Raw genomic sequence first — 16,117 nt, forward strand, 5'->3', positions numbered from 1 at the left:
AGTGCAAGCTTCCCTCCTTCAGAGGACAGGTACACCTTGGGCAGAAGCAGTGCAAGCTTCCATCCTTCAGAAGACAGTTTCAGCTTGGCAGAGGCAGTGGAAGCTTCCCTCTTTCATGGGACAGGTACAGCTTCAGCAGAAGCAGTACAAGCTTCCCTCCTTCAGAGAACAGATACAGCTTGGGTTGTGCAGTGCAAGCTTCCCTCCATTAGAGAACAGGTACAGCTTGGGTTGTGCAGTGCAAGCTTCCCTCCTTTAGAGGAGAGGTACAGCTTGGGCTGCAGCAGTGCAAGCTTCTCTTCTTTAGAGAACAGGTACAGCTTAGTCTGCAGTAGTGGAAGCCTCCCTCCTTTAGAGGACAAGTACAGCTTGGGCTGCAGCAGTGCAAGCTTTCCACATTGCAGGTCAAGCACAAATCCGGCAGCAACAGTCCAAGCTTTCCTCCTTCAGAGAATGGGTGCAGTGTGGGCGGAAACAGTGCAAGCGGTCCTCCTACAGAGAGCAGATACAGCTTAGGCTGCAGTAGTGTAAGCTACCCTCCTTTAGAGAACAGGTACAGCTTAGGCTGCAGTAGTGTAAGCTACCCTCCTTTAGAGGAGAGGTACAGCTTAGTCTGCAGTAGTGTAAGCTACCCTCCTTTAGAGGAGAGGTACAGCTTAGTCTGCAGTAGTGTAAGCTACCCTCCTTTAGAGGAGAGGTACAGCTTAGTCTGCAGTAGTGTAAGCTACCCTCCTTTAGAGAACAGGTACAGCTTAGTCTGCAGGAGTGTAAGCTACCCTCCTTTAGAGGAGAGGTACAGCTTAGTCTGCAGTAGTGTAAGCTACCCTCCTTTAGAGGAGAGGTACAGCTTAGTCTGCAGTAGTGTAAGCTACCCTCCTTTAGAGGACAGGTACAGCTTAGTCTGCAGTAGTGTAAGCTACCCTCCTTTAGAGGAGAGGTACAGCTTAGTCTGCAGTAGTGTAAGCTACCCTCCTTTAGAGGACAGGTACAGCTTAGGCTGCAGTAGTGTAAGCTACCCTCCTTTAGAGGACAAGTACAGCCTGGGCTGCAGCAGTGCAAGCTTTCCACATTGCTGGTGAAGCACAAATCCGGCAGCAACAGTCCAAGCTTTCCTCCTTCAGAGAATGGGTGCGGTGTGGGCAGAAACAGTGCAAGCGGTCCTCCTACAGAGAGCAGATACAGCTTGGGCAGAAGCAGCATAAGCTTCCCTCTTCCAGAGGACAGATACACCTTGGGCTGCAGCAGTGCAAGCTTTCCTCCTTCAGAGAACATGTACAGCTTGGGCCAAAACAGTGCAAGGTTCTCTCCTTCAGAGAAAACGTACAGCTTGTGCAGAAGCAGTACAAGCTTCCTTCTTTCAGAGAACAGGAACAGCTTGGGCAGAAGCAGTGCGAGCTTTAGTCCTTCAGAGAGACGGTACAGCTTACACCTTGGGCTGCAGGAGTGCAAGTTTTACCCATTGCAGACCAAGTCCAAATTGGGGAGCAACAGTGTAAGCTTTGCTTCCACAGAGAACAGCATGGCAGTAACAAAGCAAGCGTGTCTGTCTCACGGAAGACAAGTGCAGCCTTTCATTCCCTGCAGAACACTTTTAGCAAGTCAGACTAGACCAACATTTCACCACTCAAAGGATATAAACAGTTGCGGCTTGAGTGACATGTAGGTGACTGACACCTCTGGAGCAGGTGCTGAAATCGCAAAGAGGAATGTACAGGTAGATGAGTGAGTGAATACGTGAGTTCTGACAGCACTTTCACTCAGATGATATTGCATGTCAGCACCCTGAAACCCTGCTGCTGTCATTCGGAGACCTGCAGTTTAAGTTCATACTTTCGTGTTATATGTACAGAGAAGTGGACTTTATGTAGCAAGTCTTTTTTTCCCTTTTGTTGACGTGTAAGTAACTAAGCTCAAGACCACCACATAGGGGCCAACCCAGTGGCGTAACGAAACTGGAAGGGGCTCCCCTGTAAAGAACATAGAGGGGGCCCCCCTCCAGACTCACTGAGGCCAGGAGCTATGCTGAGGGGGGTAGGGTTCTGGAGCTCAGGGTCCCCCTGCACCGCAGGGGCCTTTGTTACACCCCTGGGCTAACCTCTGCGAAAGGATTTTGAGAGCATACGCACACCTGTTCAAAATGTTGAGTCGTCACTGCACAGCAGCACGATGTGAACTGGCAGGCTTTATGGATAATCAAACGCTGTGTGATGTATGTATTGCTATTTATATAGAATGTTTGTAGCTGGGAAACTACAGAGGACTGGGGAAATTGCACACCTACATCAAATTGGAACTATGCAAATACATTCCTCTTATTATTTCAGACACATGGAAATTATATGATTTGTCTAGAATCACACAATCTGGAGTCAAGCTCCGAGGCCAATATTCGATCCTGGGTTCCCAGAAGTTGAAAGCTGGCCCTTATGCCACCTCTCCTCCTCGTGACGGTGAACCGCCGGAGGTCTGTGGTTCAAACTCTCGGACTTCCAGAATTCGTGATGTTCTCTGTCTCGTCGTCCTCTCACAGAGGCTGCGCAGCTCTGCCTGTCTCCTCTTCCCTTGGGTGTGTATGTCTCGCGGCTCCTGGGGCGCTTCCGGCCTCCCCAGGGCACGAGCGAGCGCTCTCTGCGCGCCCTTGCGTGCCTCGCGTGATCCGTGCGGGGCTCGCGTGACTCCGTGCGTGGCTACAGGCGTGCTCGGCGTCAGAGGCCCCCAGGTAATGCCGAGAGTCGCGTGCACCAGTGTGCGCCGTGGCTGAGGGGTCCATGTGCTGCACTGGCAGGCCCTGCCCTTGGGCCTGGGATCTCGTGCACGGTGGTGCCGCAGAGCGGTGGGCGGGCAGGGGGCCTGCACGTATCCGGTTATGCGAGGAGTGGAAGAGTGCGATTGCACAATGTGTGCATTGTCTGTAACCTTTTAAACACATTAGTAGTGAACGGTGCTGAAAGGACAGCTCCCTGGCTCCTTCTCGGGCTGGTGCAAGCATTTATTGCAGCGCCCATTGCAAACTGTGCCGGTGTTTCTATGAAAGTCACGTCGCTACGGTAGTGTTCATATAGGCAGCCGCGTGGGCACATCTGCACCAGTCTGTGCACAAGTACAACTTTGTGGAGGCACAGGTATGCAGTGCACATAGGAACCCTTGCAGTGCAGCGAGGTCGTCCTTATATATATATAACAGAAAATGAACGTACGCACACTTCACTTAAGTATTCTCAGAGACACCCACGTGCACACTGTCACCATGGCGACGTAAGGTGCTTAACAGCCTCGCACACATACATCCGTGTGTACGTTCACCCCCCCCCCCCCCCCCCCACAAACATACACACACACACCTGTATACCTGCACCCTTGCAGCACGTCTTTTCGGAAGCTGGTTTTGCGGGGTCTCCAGTTTTGAACGGGTGTATTCCGTGTCTTCTCACGTGTTTCTAACAGATATGTGACATGGAGCAGGTGGGTGTGAACAGCATGCGTTTGTGACTGGAGGAGCGAGCCACAGATGCTCGATGCTCAGAGTCCCTGCCGTCCCTGCGATGCTTTTTTACGTGTTGATTGTATCTGGGCTTTTAACTACGCCCAGCGCAGGCCATTCACTATCACTTGTTCATGGGCTTGCCCCTCAAAAATCCTTTATTTTCATTGGTAAATGCTTTACGTTTGTCCCTCCTTTGGGTGGTTTAGTTACCGCCTTGGACATGATCCTGTTACACGGATAATTGCCGATACCTTTGACTGCGAGCGAACTTCTTTTTCCTTTTGTGTGCTGCTTCACGCTGATGCCGTGGCGCTTTGAATCGGCTCACTTATGTGAAACTGTATTATTTTTCATTTTCAACTTATATGGCAAGAAATGTCCGGTTAGGAGTTTACAACGGTAATAGCTCTAACTCGAGCTAATGCGAGACCCACTGCATTGTAAATGCTTGCTACACTTGTTAACACTGTCTGGGCACTGGTTGTATCTCATTAGTACCAGTTTAACATCCAAATACAGGAATGAGCAAAAAAAAGTGACCAGTAAACTTTTGAAAAAGGCCTTCCACTGTGCTGCAACAGGTTTTGCTTCGTTTTCAGTAACTTTTGAACCGTTTGGGCTAGAAACATTTTTTTAAAATAAAGTCTGCAGATTACCCAGCAGATGATGCATTATGTGGCAAATGAGACATATCCATAATTATGCAAAAAACGCAGCAGCCGCACAATCGCATAACTCCAGTGGCCCTGCTTAAAGGGTTGTGTAACTACAGACCCATGTGAGGAATAAAGCCCCAATACAGAGGGCACACCTCAGAGATGCGGACCCCGGCCTTGCCACATAAGTGACGTTTATTGAAGGGACACAACACGAGCACCAGATTGACGGTCACCGTCATATCCATTTGTGGCACTGAAGCATTGCAGTAAAGCTGGCGACATTACGTTACAAGCAGTGATATTTGTTTTTTGCAGTTGTCCTAATAACAGTTTTGTGCCACATTATTGTGGTCAAAACATAGTACCATGATGTCATCAAATCAGAGTTAAAATAGTAAACATACACTTAGATGGAAAATAGTCGATATTGTGGCCACGATATATCTACACGATATTGTGACCCACAACCTTTAGTAACTTCTGAGTACTGTGTACCTTCTCGTTGTTTAACGTGTTAAACCATTCATCGTTCACTTTATTTGCAACTCCCGCCATTTATTGTGGGCGCTGCGCAGGGCCTTCGCTGCACGTGCAGACGGGCGTCGCGTGTCACGTAATTAAGGCTCGCGGGAGGTTTGTGGGTGGTGATTCGCACGGCGCTGAGCGCGAGCAGCTGTTTCCTGTCACAGGTGTGTGTTGATTGACAGCGCCGTCAGCCGAGACTGCGCGTGAGCTCGGGGTGTACTGAATGCAGGCAGGAGTGCAGTGGAGACTGCACACCGCTGCTGCACTGCTCTGTCCTCATCCTTCGCTTCCGGGTTACTGCAGACACCTCCAGAGCCAGCAGACTGGACATTCACCCACTGGTGTAGCAGGTGAAAATGAAACGCGATCGTAATAGGTCGGACCAAGCAAATTTAGGGCGTAATTTCGACGTAATGCATTTTTTAAAATCTCCTGATGGGTAAGGAAAATTGCTATTTTTTAAAAATAGCCACAATTGTTATGAAAATTACGCGCGAAACGTACTTGACTACTATCTTGCAATAAAATTACACGAATTTCGAGCTCAAGGTGGCCCTCAGCCGCGGCAAACATCAGCTTTGCAATCCCATTGAAACATTCTCTCAGCAAACCAATACCTTCCGGGCGAAAATGTCATTAAATAGAGCAATCGCCGAAATTGATGGCGTGATGCAAAATACATTTCACACAATTTCACCTACATTATACAAATGTAACCTCTGCCTCATTTTCAGGGGTTTTTGTGTTGCCTGACAGGATTTTGGGAGGGGCAGACGCCTTCTCCACGTTTGGTCTGGTGATTATACCGAATGAAAGTCACCCTTGTGGCAGGACATGCCAGGCTAATGCCCTGCACTGGAATAAGATACCAGTGGTTTTAGCCTTCGTTTACCCAGGACTCGGTCTCCAGCTTTGTGACTTTCATAACTTTGAACTTGTTTACCAAGTGGCTGTTGGGGGACTATGACAGGTCCCATAGCATGCAGTAGCTGCACCTGATGCTCGTGGTTAATACAGTTTTGTCTCCCCCTGGTTCAGTGGGAAGGGGTGGTCTAGTGCCTACAGTACTGACATTGATGCCCAGATATCTCACTCCAACCACAAAGCTGAGCTTCTGGAAAAATCCTTTGTCTTACTGTGTCTTAAAATGTATATGTGGGGTAAACAAATTTACGTATTTCAAATATGTGCACTGTAAAAAAATATGTGCAGTGTACTTCAATAAGCAATGCATTGTTTCAGTGATTACCAATTACCTTCACCCTGGCCCTGCCAGTGCTAAATTTGAGCCTGTGGTTACCAGTGGTAACCACTGGCACTTCTTTTTGGGGATAGGAATTTATTTCCCATAAAAAATATTTGCTGAGTGCAAGAACGGGGAAAAACACACATCAGAAAGACAGAGGAAGAGATAGAAGGCAAACCGGTCGCAAAGGGAGAAAGCAGAAACCTGCAAGAGTGAAAAGGGTCAGGGAGTGTCTGGTAGTGGATTAAAGATGGTTGAGGTGGATTTAAGACTACCAGCCTTGATATTTGGTCGCTGATGTTTATTTGTACTAGTCGCGGACTTCTGAACACATTTTTGTGCACTTGCACTCTGTTTTTTACAAATTAAGCACTGGGTAAGGCCATGTTACTATGTTCAGAGTTTGTGGTAGACATAACTTATTTGTAAGTGAAAGCAGTCGCACATTCATGGGGAGAAAGAAAAAACAGGCAAGGACACACCTAGAACAGGGATGTCAAACATAGGTCCACGGCAGTCAGATTCTTGTTGGATTATAAAGAAATCCTTTTAAAACAGATTTGCAATTGCTGTAAACGGATCTCAGTTACATAATAACCGCTGTCCTGTGTTTCTGCTGCTGTGGACCTACGCTGGAGACTCCTGACAAACCTGTGATTTAGAGGCATTCTTTGAAATATGTTGCAGGAGCAGCTTGAGGGGCGCAGAATGTGTGGGGCGGCGCACGTGGAGGGGACAGGAAATAAACATTAAATGTATTAAAACATTTTTTAAAGTACCTTCTTTGCCCCCACGCCGCACCTCTGCTACAGGCAGGCTCCCAGCATGCCCTGTGTCGCAGTGTCAGGATTGGCTGAGAGCTCTCAGCCAGGGCGCTCCCAGGAAGACTGGGAGCCTGTGCAGGCTTGCCGGGCAGGGAAGAGCACACTGCGCATGTGGCCGGCCAAACATACATGCACAGTGAGGTGGAGTGGTGTGTATTTCCCCTCACTGCTCGTCACCCCCGTGGCCCCGCCCTATTACAAGAAAATGATAATAAACAAAGTTCATTATCATTTTTTTTTAAAGGTTTTGCAGCTGCCTCTTCTGGCGGGGTGGTGAGGCGACGCTCCTCCGCCCTAATGGAGGATCCGCTGCTGCTATGTTGTTACTAAAGTTAAACTCATATTCTGTTGTGGGGTCTATTTCTGAGGGTCTCGGTTCCAGGCTTTAGTTCCCACGTTAGATTGGTGAAATTAGATGAAATACAATATTTTTAGATTAACAAATGTATGTCAAATGCTGAATATTTTGAAGCGTGACCAATATTGTATAATTTCAGTTAATGCCGGGTGGGTGTCTAAACCGCTGCTTGTTTCCTGCAAGTGGTAAATTATACTTCCTAGTGCTCTGGAATCCAGGGTTGTGTGAAAATGCAAAATGCCTTTTTTTATAACATTTCACAAAACTTAATGGCATCTCATGCATACCTCATGTTCATAAGCCGCGTAAGATACTGGCAAGTGGCTAACATAAGGTCAACGGGGAAGATTAATGAAAGGTGGCGCTGCACATAGTGCAGCGCCACTTTCTTTGCGCCCCTTAGCGCCCCCTTACGCCATGTGTGCTCCGTATTTAAAATACGGCGCACAGTGGCAGTAGTCATGGGGACTAGCATCATACGTTTTTACGCTAGTCCAGCGCTTTGCAGGATTAGCGTAAAAAATTATGACGCTAATGCTGCAAAGCACCCAGAGGCCCATCGAACACAATGGGAGCCTCTTTTTAACGCATGCTCTTAGCAGGCGTTAAAAAATACCGATTAAAATGACTCAAAGAAATGTCATAGATTTCTTTGTGCCGGTTTTTTTGCCCTCCCCCCCCTTAGCGCCGGAACATCGTCCTTGCATACATTATGCCTGGCGCAGGGATAATGTGGCCCAAAGAGTTACAAAGTGATGCAGTGCAAGCATTGCACAACTTTGTAAATATGGCGCAGCGTTTTTGGCCTTCCAATGCCACATTAACATAACAAAATGCCGCTAACGTGGCGTTGGAATGGCGCTAGGCCCACAGAAATCTGGGCCGAAATGTCCCCACCCCTGGCTGTTTGGATAGTAAAAATCAGCGAGAATTGGGGTGCAGTTGGCCCTTCAACATCACAGGGATCCAGTGACATTGCACATGCTGCATTTATTCTAGCTAGGGCCACGTGTCCACGAAAATAAAACACAAAGAACACTTTAAACAACATGTATGCTGCCACCACACCTAGGCACACGTGTCCACAGGCTTAACCATAAATGAAACATCTTTCTAAGAAGGGGACTCTCATTAGACCCCAGGCCTGGTCCCCCATGCTGTCTGTGATTGTTTGCTTTTGCCTGTCCCTGTCATGGCGTCTACTGATCTCTGTATCTGACGATGCTCCCCGCCATTTCTGCTGTAAGTCAGTTCCAGGCACTTTACTCCTTTTGTGTATAGCGTTTGTCTCTTGTCGTTCCTGAGTCACCCCTTGCACCTGCATCTTTCCATGCACTCCTGTTCTAAACCCTTTGTGCAGCCATTGTAAAAATACACCATGTGCAGAGATGCTGTGGGGGGGCGGGGGGGCTCACTCAGATTCTTCCACAAAGATGATCTCTATTGAATTAGGCAACAATAGCACAATGCCAAGAACCCCCCAATAGGTTCGTGCTTTCAAAAACACACACTGTAAGCTAGAGTTGGGTGAGCCACTGATGCCTGGCCTGCCTTTAGCTCAGCTCGAGGTCATGTAGCAGTCTCGAGCCAAAGCGAGCCGAGTCAAAATGGGGCTTCTTCTTGTAGCCTAGCGCTAACATCAATCTCAAGCTCCCCAACTAATTAACCAAAAGAGAGTTAAGCTGTGATATAAAATGGCTGGATTGCACAGAGCGAAACCAGTGAGGAATTCCGGCTTCGCATCTTCCTCAAACTGTGTGAACCTAGGCAAATGCGCTTCTCTGTAACTGCAGTTCAGCTTGAAAATAGTACAGAAGAGGATGGGTACTCCGGTGGTCTGTGGAGCACCACGGCGTGTAACGCGCAGTGAGTTAACACGAACAGCGCGCGCACGCGGCGGGTCCACCTGCTTGATGCTGCATCCGTGAACGCTGCTTAGCTCGTGACCCCGCCAGCCCTGTGTGTGTGTGGGAGGTGCGCGGCGTCTGCACGGGGGCACTTCCGTCGGGGGAGGGAATATCTAGGCTCCTGTTTTCTGCTGTTCTGTTTGTTTAATGGTTTAGCTCGCGTTTTATTCAGCACGTGTTGCTCCCTTGTGGGGCCGTAGACGCTTCCTTCTTCAGAACGTGTGTGCGCATCCCTGACTGTTCCCGCCATTTTCCATCCTCGATGTCCATTTCCAGTGCGCCAAGATGCAGGACCAATGCCCCTTCTGCAGTCGGGGGCGTAGCATGGCCAGTAAGAGTGGGGGGAAAGAGGTATGAGCTTCATATTTTCCGACAATGATGCTGGCATATAATGTTTAAATACATTATACGGCAAGCAGGGCACACGAGAGGGGCCTAAGGGGCAGTGGGCAGGGAGAGGAATGCAGATTGGTAGGAGCAGTAAGAGAAAAAACTATGTTATGTAAAATAACCAATATTTTTTCAGGCTTTCAAAGAGTGTGTGCGCGTCTTTCGACAGAGCGTATGTGAAATTCCTGCTGAAGTCTGCCATCTTACAATACCTGACTGAAAGCACCTGTACCCAACTATTTTAGAACATACATTTATTGGGGGGTGTAACACCCCAAACAACCCCCCCCCCCCCCACACCAAGCAACACTCCTGTCTTAAATTCAAGTTTTTAACACCCACCCTTTCTTTTACACCTGTCAATCACACGCCCCCACCCCCAGTTATTGCGCTCTATCTTTGATCTAATGCATTCTCCCTTACCAGAAAAAAACAAGACCCGTGTGTAATGCCTGAACTCCCCTCTAAGCTTGTGTGTAAATGCCATGTTGCCCTGTCATGCGTGACACACACCTCGAGACAACTATGTCTTTTTTTAATCCAACAGTACTTTGCAAACGTAGAATGATAAAAGAGAAACTACACGTCCCAGGATGCAACTACTGTCAAAAGCCCTGACTAGCAAACGACGTCACACATGCCATGGGGCACTTAACCGTCCTCGTGTCCATGTGACGACCGAGGCCCCTTCCAGACCCTCTCACTAGGTCCCTACTCCAAAAGTCTGATTTATTAACCAGCCCACGCTGGCAGTCTCATGCCACCCTTCGTGCCCTGCAATCCGGATTTCATGCCCCTTTCCCTCCCTGCTAGTTTCACACTACCCTAGAGGTCACACCCGCCGTGTGACCTTGAACCCCCTTCCCGCTCACTTCACCCACATTTCCTGGGCAGGTGTCTCTCCCCTCGCACATCACTTCATGGCCCCTTCGTCCCCTAACAGACCTCCCTGCCCCCCCACCACTTTCAAAGCTCAGATCACTCCTCTGACGCGTCCTGTTGCTTCTCACTATCACTCCGCACGCACGCCCCCACCTCACCATGAATGTCCCTATCTGTCCTCTGACGCGTCCTCTTCCATCTCGCGTGACCCTGAATGCCCCATCCTCCCTCTGTCCTTGCCAGGCTGCCCCACGTCACTCTTTCACGGCACAACTCTATAGCGCTTTATTCCCTCCACACTTGCCCCTCACCAGACCCACGTCACCCTCCGCGAACTCCCTCCGTGAGTTGGCCTTGCACAATACCCCCGCCCCCCCCATTTAATCTCCATCACGCACCCCATTCACCTCCAACGCCCTCTCGTTCCCGGTCTCACCCCTCCCCCAACACACTTTTGAACTTGAACCCCCTTCCGGCACGCCATTCAGCCCCGCCACAAGCCCCTTCTAGCCCTCCCCCTTCCATTCTTGATGCCACATCCTCCCATTTCCCCCCAGATTCCCTGCGCCCCTTCATCCCTCTCATCCACCGTCTTCTATAACAGAAGCCATTTGCCCGTCCTCCTTCCCCCGGACCCCGCAGCTCGCGCCTTGTTGCACACAGCGCCCCAGAAATATTTATATTATCCCCCGGCCTCCCTCCCCCCGCCAGTGCACTCCTCCATGACGCGCGGCGCCCCCTCCCCTCACCCAGTGCCTGGGAAACACTCCGCCATGCCGCCCCCACCCCTGCCCGGCGCCCCCCTCGGCTGTTTTCATATTTTTTGTTGTGTTTGTTGAAATAGATTGGGAGACGATTGCTTTTTATTCTCACGCTGTAAACTGCTTTTTCCCCTCATCTCTGTGTGTGTTTTTTTCCCTTCTCCCCCCTCGCCATCTCCCTCCCTCCCCCCACCACCACCAACCACCGCCTCCCTCCACTTCCAGGTCTGCCCAGCTCGGCGCCTGGTCCTTCCGAGGCTGCCGGACGGTGCCCGTCGACTCCTCCCGCACGAAATGCCTCTGTGACCGGCTCTCCACCTTCGCCATCTTAGCCCAGCTCAGCGCAGACATGGTAAGTGCCAAGAAAAAAAAATTAAAAATAAAAATATGCCTCCCGCCTGCCTCCCACGCAAAGATAAGACTAGGTCGAAGCCGTGCCAGTTTGCAGTCTGCTCTTTAAGCAAATGCTGCATTAGGCACGGCGCCGTGCGGTGCAGGGACTATTTCTAAATATAGATTATACTAATAACGAGACTTTTGGGGGAGCTGCAGGTTGTTAGGTCTATGCCCCCCCATATGCATGCATGGGTGCGTCTGACCGGGCCCGCTCTGTTCATCGAAGGTAGCTGTTGCAGATTTTTAAATGCTGTCTTTTTTTCTCACATAAATTTAATATTATTTAATTTGAGAGTGATTTTATGCATGTTTTTTCCTTGATGTACTTAACGTGCACGAAGAAGGGGGCACTCCTAGATCGCTGTGAATGGAGGGCCTAGGTGTGTGAGGACTGCTGATTTTAGGGGTGCTGTCCATGGTTTTGTGTAACCTTGTGAACGTGGCGGCTGGTTTGCATTTTTATCATACTTAATGAGCACGGGATCCTATAATCCCATATATATTTTATATATCCCATAATTGTAATGAAATAAATACCACCGAAATGTAACCGCTTCTTATCCTTGGACATATTCCAAAGCATAGCTAGATCTCAACCTTAATTTTAATTTTGACGCTATGCAGATCAGGTATGTTAGTAATACCGCGGGCTCAAGTCGCTGGCCTTCCCGCTTCTGTTTTTTTCTTCCGCTAGCCCTTCTTAGAACTGAAAACGACCTATCATGTTGAGCACAATTGTATTCTGTTTTTTAATAAAATGCCCGCTGTTCGCTTTCACGTAAATCGCAAGTGCTATTTTTTCTGGTTTGCGTGTTATAGAACTGAATTTCGAGATGATCGGCGCACCGATTTTGGGGTACGTGTGTTAAAGTGGATTGCCCCCTGTAATTTACTAAATACACGCTGCCGTTCTGCGTACCCCTTTAATGAAGGGGGAACGAGATCATTTTTAGAGATAAAGGTTGGTTATTATTAGACACAGTAATGTATTTGGTCCACTGGTTACCATGGAAACAACATCTGCACTGGAGTTGCTTAAAGATACAGGATGCTCTTCCTAGGCCACATGCAGGCCTGGTCACAACCAGGTGTTCCGAATAGCATTTCTAGGCAGTTGCCTAGGGTGTCATCAGCCAAAGGGTAGAAAGAAATTAAGATCCTATTGCTAGTGGAAGACCAAGGCAAAATGTTAGTTCTCCTTAGGCAACAAAAATCATAATTTTGGCCCTGCATAGACGGGCCCTTGATGGAGCTCTTCTGTCCGGAGGTGGCAATTAGTGGTTGCTTTGAGGTAATGGGCATACTCATGTCCTGGATTTCCGGCACAGGTGCCCATTTATGTTTCATCCCTGGATATTCAACTAAAAAATGTGGGGAGCTGAAACCAGGAAGTCACAAGCTAGACTTACTTAAATCTCTGCACCAGCTAGACCTGTGCACATTATTGAACTGTGTGATTCCTTTCCTTTTTACGCGATGCTCTATTTCAGTCCTCAGTGGAGGCCATTTTGTAAATGAAAGCATGCCAGATGTTAAAGATAGCTTGTTGCTCCCTTGCTGAGGAGTAGGCTTTTCGGAAGAGGGTAATTGATTTTGTATGTACAATTGTTTTTTAGAGGCATGTTACCTATGTAGTGTGTGTTCATGCATGTTTGGAGTAACCAACTGCAATAAATCAAGAGTACGTTCATGGATTTGAACACAAATTTGCCATGTTGTAGCGATCTCGTAGCACAAGGAAGAAGTGACCAGGCGTATTCGAATATCCGGTTCTTCATCTATGGGCGTTGCAGACAGCATACTCTCTCTCTGCTGGCCAGAAAGAAGTTCTTAAACTTTGGCTTACATTGATGGAGTTGGGAATGTGGTTAGACATAGGGACACCCACAACTCATTTAGCACACACAAACCATTTTATCCCCACAGGTAACAGGATTGGTTAATTTGAGATTCCAGTTGTGGTTCTTTGGATTAGAAACAGGCCCAAGAGTGGGGTGTGAACTTCCCCCCAACCCACACTGACATCCAGTATCCAGTTCGAACCCTGCTTTATCCCAAAGTAAGGATTGTTTATGTTAGAAGTTGCTGACATGAGCATTCACATGGAAGAACGCAGTGCAGCTGTGCATACGTGAACAAGGCGTGTAGGTAGTGAGTCAATTTCTGTGAGAGAATGAGTGTAGTGCTGCATGGTGGACTGAATCACTTCCAGTGCTTTGTGACTGAGGGAGGAGCGCCTGTTACATTTCTTAGTGACAGACAAGAGATAAAAAAAGCTACAATTATTCCTGAACATGTTATTTCCTTTCAAGCAGGGACAGATCCGTTCAAAAGCTTCATTAAAGCAGATTGTAGGGATAAAACGTGGACGGGCTGATAAGTTTAGGGACCTCATTTACCAAACCCTGTCTAGTAAGAAATGATCTGCAAATGTCTGACCTTTTAAAACACTAAAGGGCACTCTCTGTTAGTCTGTTTCTAAGTGAATCCAATTTTAGCAAAGGAATTAACTGAGGTACAGATTTTAAAGCAGTTTGTCGAGGAATAAACAGTTTGGTGAGGCTAAGAATCCAGGATAACAACTCAGACTGAGATGTTGCAGTGCCACTATTGATAACTTAGCCAGTGGACCCCACCTCTAATCCACCACCGCCAGCTGCACATCCTTTTGTGGCCCTTTAGAATTAGCCTTTTTTCAACTCATTCAGACTAAGTTTTGCTGTAGAAAACTAGCATCAGTATCTTGACAGGAATAATAACTCAGATTATAAATAGCTTCTCAAAAGATGGCCTAGTTACGAGCCATCAAGATCTGCCTCCCCCTGATCCTCTCAATTAAGGATCCACAGCTTAATCCTTCTAGTTTACTCACATACAACCACATTTTAGCATGTGTTTTATGGGGAAGTGTTGGAGGCGAGGTCCTAGTCAGACAGAATCTACCACTCCTGTTAGGGGTGGGTGATTACTGTCACTGTATAACCTGCGCTCACCCTTGGGTAGCTTGGCAGAGAAGCCAGGCTTATCACAGGGGCAATGTGTGAAGCATTGGCACAGCACTTCCACACAACAAATACACTGAACGTCCAAAAGAGACTTTACACAAAGTGTATGTAAATAAAGTTTGTATTCAACACACACATTGGCTAAAACAACATGAACATCATGTAAATCCTGGCATAAATCACATTTAGAAATATCACTAGCAGTACTAGTACCAATAGTGTTAAAATGACATTAGCAGTATGTACACATGAGAAAAATATTACTTTCCCTCCCAGCACCCTCATGCAGTGCCAAAACATTGTCAACACAAGACCCACCCTAGGGATAACCCCAAATCAATATTACATTGTTATGGGGTGCACCCCGGTTCACAAGAACAGCAGCAATGTGTACATGCAGAGAATTGCAGCACTCTTAAATAGCTCCGCAGCCTGGGCCTCACAGATAAAACTCAATGTCAACAGTGACAGTCCTCTGACAAAGGAACAACATGTACTGCAACAGTGCCGGATCACCAGCAATCACTCCCACTCACTCACTCCGCACCGCCATGGATATCAGACAGGCTAGTATCACATGCACTCGCACACACTCACTCCCAGCACCCTACTGGCGTGCACTGATATTTGGCTGGTTAGTGGTCATTGCGCTCGCTGACCCTCCTGGGTCCAAACCTTCCTCAACCATCCAACTAGTTCCTACTACCCCTCCCCCCCTTGAGCTAGAGATGAGAGCACCATTTCCCTGGATCCTAGGCCGCTCGCAGCCAGAGGTACACTTATTCAGGATCCCGGGGCAAAAGTGGAGGGAAGAAAGAGATAACAGCTGATCAGGCAACATTCGACAAATGGAGGTTTGGCCACCACTCGGGAAAGGTCGGGGTCTCCGCACTATGCCTTCCATTATGGACACCAAGTCTGCCAAGCAAGAGGGGTGTTGCTTTGGAGCACACACAGTTCACAGAGGTGCCCAGCGAAGCCAACCACTCCAATACACAAATAGTTACCAGTTACACACCTCCTTTGTAGGGGGGCACAACATCTGGGGTGCAATGACTTGAGTCGCCCCAGATGTTCCCAGTTGCGCACAGAGTTACCAAATCAGCACCTCTCTGGAAGGAGGCACAACATCTGGTGTACGATGACTTTAGTCTCACCAGACAAATCTGGACTTCCAATCCCTTACCGCCCTGAAATGAGGAACAATGTCTAGTACGTGGTGACTTGAGCCGCACCAGACAAATCCGGTCACACACACAGAGACACTCATTCTGCAGTGCCACACGAGGTAGAATGCAACACTGCACCGGGTATGCCCCGACCTCCGAGGGTCGTAATCAGTGATTCGGACGCCGCACGCAATGAGCATGCAGTCAGGTGTCATATGAGAGAAATGCAGCACGCTCAACAAAAGTGGGCCACAAGGGGTCCTGCAACAGGTGAATCCGCTCACTACCAACAAGGCACTTATGCTGTTGTGGCCCAACGATGAAGGGACTCACTCCTTGAATGCGGGTAGTACTTTGAAGGCTCCGCACCCGGCAAATCCGGTCTCCAAGCGCAATACTCAGATCCACGCACACACCGCTGCTACCATTTGAAGTCCAGCAGACGATGTAGGCACCTAAGAGGGCACCGCTCTCCAAATGACATTGGTATAAAGGGTAGGTCCCTCACAGG

At 48.4% G+C, this 16,117-nt stretch overlaps 1 protein-coding gene across 17 annotated transcripts in view; it reads left to right on the forward strand.

Annotated features, from left to right (window-relative positions):
- The window catches only part of ADGRB1 (adhesion G protein-coupled receptor B1), a 437,507-nt gene that overhangs the window by 279,473 nt on the left and 141,917 nt on the right, over positions 1 to 16,117 (forward strand). For all 17 annotated transcript variants that reach the window (XM_069220849.1, XM_069220852.1, XM_069220854.1 and 14 more), the window contains one exon: positions 11,262 to 11,388. In XM_069220849.1, the coding sequence (XP_069076950.1) occupies positions 11,262 to 11,388 (127 nt within the window). The remainder of the gene's footprint in view (positions 1 to 11,261; positions 11,389 to 16,117) is intronic.

Source organism: Pleurodeles waltl, chromosome 2_2 (genome assembly GCF_031143425.1).
Source record: "Pleurodeles waltl isolate 20211129_DDA chromosome 2_2, aPleWal1.hap1.20221129, whole genome shotgun sequence".
Taxonomy (NCBI): domain Eukaryota; kingdom Metazoa; phylum Chordata; class Amphibia; order Caudata; family Salamandridae; genus Pleurodeles; species Pleurodeles waltl.